Genomic DNA, 8,081 nt, shown 5'->3' with positions numbered 1-8,081 from the left:
TTGGCTCAGATATATTCTGGCTCTATGGATCTAGAGTCTAGAGTTGTTAGAGTGAGATTAAGTCTCCACTCCCTGATTGAAGATGCATACTTGAAGGCAGAGAAACGAAATCTTCTGGTGTCCATTGAAGAGGAAGTTGACTTATATGAGGATATTGTGTCATGAAGTAAAAAAAAAAAAATATGGTCACACACATTTCAATCAACCAGATTAGCTGGTCAATGAAGAGTTCTCATATTCTATAGTAGATGCTCGCTCTACTATCGTCAGACTGCTTGCTAATTCCCCATGAGCATGTTTTTTCATTGTCCCCATTCCACAGGCTTTGATGTCGCCCACCATCTCGAGTTTGAAATGGGGATGTATTATCAATTCAGGGATGCCGGGTGTGGATCATAAGAAGCTGAGGAAGCTCATTTTAGACTCCAAGATCGCTCTTTGCTAACCAAGAGGCATATGTGCATAGTGCTCTCTCCTGATGAAGCCACCTCATTCTACACGCCCTACACAATGTCCATTTTGTAAAGCTTCAAATTGTGCTGTGGATTATTGCGGTGTGCGGACAAAAGAGGAAAAGGGCATGGAACAAGTTGAGGGACAACGAGTTATAGAGGCAAAATAACGATCAGACACTTGTAGGGAATCATACAGCAGAGAACTGGACCGTGATCTCACTAGACAATGGAAGATCAGTACCAAGAGATGAACCTAGTGGGCCATGGAGCAGGGATCAGAGGGGCAGAGGCGGGGACCAACTATGCCAGTTCAGATGCCACTGTGGAAACAAGAACTTCTATGCTGCTCAATGATGGTGTTGGAGACCATTTTCAGTCTGCTGCCATTTTGGGCCCCATTCTTTCTGAGAGTTTTGAGGAGCAAACGATGCTGGCCATCATCATCACGTGGTTTGGCGAACTAAAACACTTGGAAAGGCTTCACCGAGACTAATTATGTGTTTTTTGATACGTCTCTTTTCTTCTGTGCAGTCCAGAATCATTAGGAGTTCAAGTTGTTGGGGTCGTTGTTAGGATTGGATGAGATAAAGCATGGGACGGTTAGTGATAAGAGTCTATTGTTGAGTGCTGTGGTAGGGAGTCTTTGATTGGAGTTTGTTGCTGATTTGTAGGAAGGTAGGTTCTTTGTTTCTCTTGGAGTCTTTATGTACAGATCTGATTCTCATCTATGCATAAAGTAATTGTGAACTTTATTTCCAACTTTCTCCTTTCTCTTTAGTTCTTGTATCCTCTCCGAGCAGTGTTTGAGAGCACCATAGCTCTAGGTAGCAAGAGGGGTGGCTCTCGACAGAGTCTCAATTTGGAATGTACCAATTTGGCATCGGAGCCGTACGATCCAATGGCTGATGGAACAACAATATCCCACATGGATGAGAGGGTGCGGACATTCCAAGCCTCTCACGATGAGCTCAAGTAAACGATGGAGCGACACGATGCACTCTACATGTGATTCTAGCAAAATTTAATAAGTTGCAGCCAACACCTAGGGACCCGCTGCACTAGGCTTTGGGAATCGTCGGCACCACCTAAGGTGGTGGCTTTCGCTTGGACGGTAGCCAGGAGGAGAATCAATACTTGTGACGGGTTGAAAAGGAGAAAAGTTCAGATGTCTAGTCGGTGTGTTCTATGTTGCATCAACGAAGAATCATTGGACCACCTTTTAGTCATTGCACATTCTCATCTAGATTATGGATGAGGATTATAAGAAGTTTTGGCCTTCAATGGACGTTTCAAAGATCAATAAAGTAGATAATCCTTGAATGGATTTCTGGACCGTTTGGAGAGATTGGTAGGGCTTTGTGGAAATTAATCCCATTTGCAGTGATCTGGTACCTTTGGATGGAAAGAAACAATCGTACTTTCAAAGATCTCGAGCGTCGTTGGGAAAGAAAAGTTTATGATGTGAAAATGGACATTATAGCATGGAGTAGAGTGGGAAAGTATGCACTAAGGACATCCTTAGGAATTGGAAGGCCGTCATTCATAAAAAGAAGATGAAGCAAGTCATCACTTTTGAACTCTTCTCTTTCTCTTGCAAAAAGCAAATCTTTCCAAAGAAAAGTTTTTCCTTGTACAAAACATACTTAGAAAACATTTTCCAAACAGTTTCTTTTTGACCAAAAAAAATAAGATTTTGAACATCAAAATCTAACATATATCTTACTCATTTATGAATAAAGAAACCATTAACTTTTATTCCCAACTTTCTCTTTTCTATTTTCTCTTTAGTTCTTGAATATTCCTTGAGCAGTGTTTCCACGGCACCATAGCTCGAGGTAGAAAGAAGGGTGGCTCTTGACAGAGTCTTGATTCGAAACGTACCAATTTTATACACTTAATCTTGAAAATTACAGGGGCATCACCGTTGTTGTGCATGTTTTGAGGATGATTATTTTTCTGCAGAGGTTTATAAACTGATAAGCGTCCAGTTGGGATTTGGCATACCAATCTTCAAAGTAAAATATTTGATTGTCCCTTTACGATACATAAGATAGAATTGGAAGTATAGGTTCATATATCTTCTCCTTTCCTGTTCAATGAATTGGAAGTATAGGTTCATATATCTTCTCCTTTCCTGTTCAATGAGAAAGGAGGACATCCCATTCACTGGAGTTTTCAAGTGCTTGGACACTCGTTTGCAGGTTAAAAAAAAGAATAAGAAAATTGGTTTCCTTCTAACTACAACCAGCTGAGTGTAATTGAGTTACTGAGTTATTCTTTTGCTTCTTTGAGTTTTGCATTTACAACTGGATACTCCCTAATTTTTTTCTCTCTTAGAAAGTGAAATAAAGCAATCATTGTCATCTTAATCTCTATATGACTAAGGCCCTGTCTGTTTTAGATTATGACAACCGATTGAGTGCCAAACCGAATATTGGACTTGAATTTAAACATAATTTTGAGTCCAATAATTGGTTTGGAACTCACAATCGGTTGTCGTAATCTTAAACGAATCGGGCCTAATGCGATGTTTGTTTTGGATTTTGAGAACCGATTGTGAGTCAAAAATCCAAAACAAACAGGGTGTAGTGTTTGTGATTATTGAGGGTCACATAGGGCCTTTCTTCCCTTTGGTTTATTAAGAACTTCGTGTGTTTCCAAGTTCCCCACGAGTAATTGAATAGATACAACATTCCATGGCGGTGGAATGTTTGCTTTTAAAAGTAAGAAACGGGTCCCAACTGGTTTTCGTGTCCTCTCCGTTTCTGGTTTTTGTCCCTTGTTTGGGACAATGCCCATTTCCTTCTCCGACCACCACAGCAATCAGTCTCCATTCCTGTCTATCAAGAAAAATCAAATGAAAACGACCTTCTCCTCCTCAAACCATAAGAAGATTCAAACTCGCCGCCAATCATCCATTTTAGTGGATGTGAATGTGGAAAGAATTTTTTGACTTGATACTTTGAAGATAATTGGATATCTAGTCACTTTGATACCAATTGAGCAAGAGGACAGTGTGAAGAAGAGGGACTTGACCAATCAAATAAATCATGGTTGAAGATTCCAAAAAAAAATTACCTAAGAAAGTCCCAAAGATCCCAAAATACACCATCAAGCTAACCGATTATGTAACTTCAAACTCTTCGGTTTAGTGTTCGTCTATCCCGAGTTTTGGTTCTCCCTTACTCATGTGTTCAGAGTTAGGGTTGTGCCCATGAATGTAACATCTTTCTCGTTATCAGGTAAACCAATAGGGGTCCCCGCCAAATCTCAATTTACCCATTAAAAAAACCATGCAGTTTAGTTTATTTTCTCCACTCTTTATATCTCTCACCTCAAAGAGCTAATGTCTAGACCCTTGTTTGGATATCATACACTCTTCGCTTTGTTTTAAACTCCTACATGTGGTCATGTTGTTTGACGAGGAAATACTAGAATGAGAAAATTTTAAATATTTAGAAGAGGGTGTGAGAACCAGTCCACTTTGTTTTTTATTTATTTTATTTGAAACATTATATATTTTCTAAATCACCTGAGTCATTTCCTCCAAGTCACCGCTTCAACTCACCTATTCCTGGCAGAACGTGGCACCAGAACTTTTAAAACCTAATCTAGCCGTTCCAGGATTGTAAAATCCTGGTTTTTACAAGTTAGAAAAATAAAATCAAGCTTTTAGCTTGTAAAATTCAGGACTCTAGATTTTGACAATCCTGGATTATAGAATCCTTGTGTCCAAAATGCCCAAGTCGAAAGGAATTAAGTAATAGATTAAAATAGTCTATTATGTATGAATTTGGTTGAGCCATTGTGAGTTTGCGGTTAGAATGTAAGTATCACAATGGTGAGGTCATGGATCCAGTCTCATCATACCGATCCCAAAATAAAATAGAAAAAAAATAAAAAAGAAGCTTTCGTAGTTCATACTTGATTGATAAAACCTTTTTTTTACATGGAGGACAGACTTGGTAGCCAAAAATACAGTAAAATTTTCTCCAAGAGTTCACGCTTTCATTCAATAGATCCCTGTTTTGAAGGGATATAGCTACAAATGAATGGTATAAATTACAAAGAGCTTATCTAGAGGTCAACATCCTAGAATACCTAATCTTATCAACATCCTCAAATATCTTGTACTGCTGTAATCTTGGGAGCTGATATCACACATGGGCGGACTAGTGACAGGAGAGATTGTTGTAGGTGGTGACAGTGGGGAGTCTACACTTTCAGGTTAGTCCCTGATAGGAATAGGTAAGACAGGAGTGGTGGAAGGGTGCATTCCAACATCTTTGAAAGGAAATACTGATTTGTGAAAACTGACATTACGAGAAATGTAAATAGTTTTAGTGGTAATGTCATAAATAGCACGGGCATCAAAATTGTGCTTGTGAGGATTAACATTATGAGCAAAACAAAGACATCCAAAAATACCTTGTACTGCTGTAATCATGGGAACTGATATCACATGGTTAATAGATGCTAACCCTCCTATCTGTAGAAGGTTCAAACCTGCACAAATTGGAGGGTTAATATCATCCTATGGAGAAGATTTTTGGGGTATGGCCTATTTACCTCGGCGACCAACATGGCTTAGTTCACCAAATAATGTGAGCCCGCTGTACCCTTTTTTTGTTTTTGAGAAGTGATATATTTGCCCCCTTTTCTTCCTCGTGCTACCCTTCGAGTGTATTTTAGACTAAAAAAAGGATCTGCTAGCATTCATCGCAGAAGACATTTCGCGGAGGGCATGTTGCATGTGAGAGCAGCCACACAGGCTCACTTTTCAGCAGATTTTGTCTTCATTAACGAGGTGGCTGCTCTCACATGCAACAGGCCATCCACGAAATGCCTTCTGGATGGACGCTAGCAAATCCCAAAAAATAAAGTTGCATTCCTTTTTTTTACAGGTCCTATTATTTATACAACTTAAAAACCATTATCAAGGGAATCAACACCATGCCCCCTGATTTAATACACCCACCCTCTAATTTTTTTCAGGAATTGTAAATGTGAAATGATATTTTCACCTCCTTCCTCAAAATTTCACCCCTGTTGTTTGTCTTATATATATCCCAAAAGTAAGTCCTAAAATAATGACATAATTTTAGGAAAAGACAAACAAAAAGTGGATAGAAATGCTCTTTTTTTAGGAAAAGTCTTACAAAATGATGGGTGGGGGGAAGTTTAAACACATACACTGTTATCATTTCTCCTTACAAATAGTAAATATCATTTCTACTTGTAAATTTGTAGCAACCTTGAAAACAAAAGAAGAAGGGGATTTTTACCTCAAGTAGCATGCACACGTGCCAAGCATTTGAAAGGGCATATTAGTCATTTAGTATGTGACAGTAAACACATGGTCATGACATATAGGGACATTTTCGTAATCCACCACCTCCCAGGTTTATATCCCACTCACTATTCCCTTCCTCGTTCATTTCTCATCAAAGTCCCAAAACCCAACTAAGTTTCCATGGAAAGCTTAGAGAATCTCTCCAACGAAAGCTTCTCCTACAGTTGGATACTGAATCTCAAACCAAACATAGATGAATCCTTTAGATCCTCTCTCGACGAGGGTTCTTTCATAGAAATGGACCCCACAATCACATCCTTTAGAAGAGCCATCATTTCCCATGATTTCGATTTCCATAATTCTCAGCCGTTCGATTTGGTCCCGGCCGATCAGCTCTTCTCAGACGGCCTTATATTGCCTCTTCATCTCGTCACTCCATCCCAAACGGTTTCTTCCACCTCTTTAGAGACTCATCCAACCAAAACAAGACACATGTCATCTGAATCTTCTTCGAAAACTGAAGTGTTCTCGAAGACCCCAAAAAAAAGTACTCAATCGAGATTCTTTGACAAGTGCGAGAGATCTTCCCGGAGAATCCTCGGCAAGTACTTGGGTTTTCTTAGGCCTGTTTACCGAAAAATGAGGAGGACGAGATCTTCACCTGGAGCGATGAACGGTTCGGATCAATTGGTCCAAACGAGTCCTAGAACGAGCACCACCTTCTCGTCTGACACAGAGAGCCCGATTTATGAGGCTGTTCTTCATTGCAAGAAATCTATTGGTTAGTGGGTAATTTTTAGATTTTGGTTTTCTTGTCTTAGAGAATCCATTTTCTAGTTCCTGGGTTTTTACAAAGAGTAGAACATATTTTCTGTTGCTTGTAAGGTGGACTTTTATTTAAAACATCTTTCTGTCTCTGTCTTTCTCTGTTGTCTTAAACTAGAAATGTCAAGGCAATAAACAAGTTAAGCAAAAACTTAGGGCCCCTTTGGACCCCACCAAAATGAGTCTGTAATGTATATGCAAATAAGGTAATTTTAGGCTGCTTTTTGGATACAGCCAAGATGAGTCTGTATATGCAAATAAGGTAACTTTAGGGTTCTGATACACTCATCATGTTTTACAGTTTTTAATGAGTTCTTGTGAGTTTTTTTGGGAAGGGAAAAATACACTTAAGACCCCCTGTGGTTTCTGACACATTCAACTCAACCCCTAATTTTTAAAAAGTTACAAGCAGACCCCCTCAGTTCACGGTTCGTCCACAGATTGAAGGGTTAGGATGATCTTATGGAGCTGATTTTTGGGCACACCCTATCTATGTTAGGGCCCATCAAATGAACTCTTTGGATCATCCAAACAATGAGGGCCCACTGTGTTTTTGGTAGGGGGCAAAACCCCATACCTGAATCCAAACACTACCAAAACACACAGTGGCCCCGCATTGTTTGGATGATCCAAAGCGTTCATTTGATGGGCCCTGACATAGATAAAATCAGCTCCTTCGGATCATCCTAACCATTCAATCTGTGGACGAACCATCAACTTAGGGGGTCTGCCTTACACAGATTGAAACCGCAGGGGATACTTGTAACTTTTTACACATTAGGGGTTAAGTTGAATGTGTCAGAAACCACATGGGGTCTAAGTGTATTTTTCTCTTTTGGGAATTGTGATAGCACTTGGAAGTTGGTTAAACAATGTAAAATAATGTGAGTTCGCCTCGTTATTAAAACATGGTCGTGCACATATCAGTAGGCTAACAATATCATAGATTTGCTATGGAATTTTGGGGCTGACTTTTGGACGAGAGAATAGCCACCTCATACGAAATTAAATGAGACGATAAAATCTACTGAAAAGTGAGGTTGCGTGGCTGTTCTCTAGTGGAAAAGTGGGCTGCGAAATGCAGAGGGCATCTTTAAAATGCATGAATGCATTAAAAAGTTACTCTTAAAACAAGAAATGCTAACATAGGTAAGCTTTGGGACTTGGATACACTTGTAGTTGTGGTCAAGTAAGCTGTCGAGTAGAAATAGGGTAGGTGCCTGTGTTGTTTGGGTGATGTTAGATGTTGATTCCATAGGATCTGATATAGATAGGGTGTTCTTAAGAAATCATTTGCATCGGATCATGTTAAGCCTTGATTTGTAGCGGTTTAAAATGGACGGCTATAAAATGGGTCTATTTTGTGCCTATTTTGTAGAGGTTTAAAATGGACGGCTAAAAAAGGATATTATTATGATCGCAAGCTTTTAAGGAATATTACCATGCATCACTAAGATATACATGAGGTGCTCAGGGCTGCTTATTTGGTGGGCCATTACATCGACGGA

The 8,081-nt window shown here is 39.5% G+C and overlaps 1 protein-coding gene across 1 annotated transcript; it reads left to right on the top strand.

The window, feature by feature from the left end:
- Window positions 1–5,879: 5,879 nt before the first annotated feature.
- Window positions 5,880–6,665, top strand: LOC143889305 (putative membrane-associated kinase regulator 6). Its single transcript, XM_077393479.1, has one exon. It carries the CDS (start codon window positions 5,929–5,931, stop codon window positions 6,532–6,534), a length of 606 nt encoding a protein of 201 aa, XP_077249594.1. The 5' UTR covers window positions 5,880–5,928; the 3' UTR covers window positions 6,535–6,665.
- Window positions 6,666–8,081: the final 1,416 nt, after the last annotated feature.

Source organism: Tasmannia lanceolata, unplaced genomic scaffold, assembly GCF_043159265.1.
Source record: "Tasmannia lanceolata isolate RefF3 unplaced genomic scaffold, GAP_Taslan_0.1 ptg000013l, whole genome shotgun sequence".
NCBI lineage: Eukaryota > Viridiplantae > Streptophyta > Magnoliopsida > Canellales > Winteraceae > Tasmannia > Tasmannia lanceolata.
This window is presented reverse-complemented; position numbering and strand designations above follow the sequence as displayed.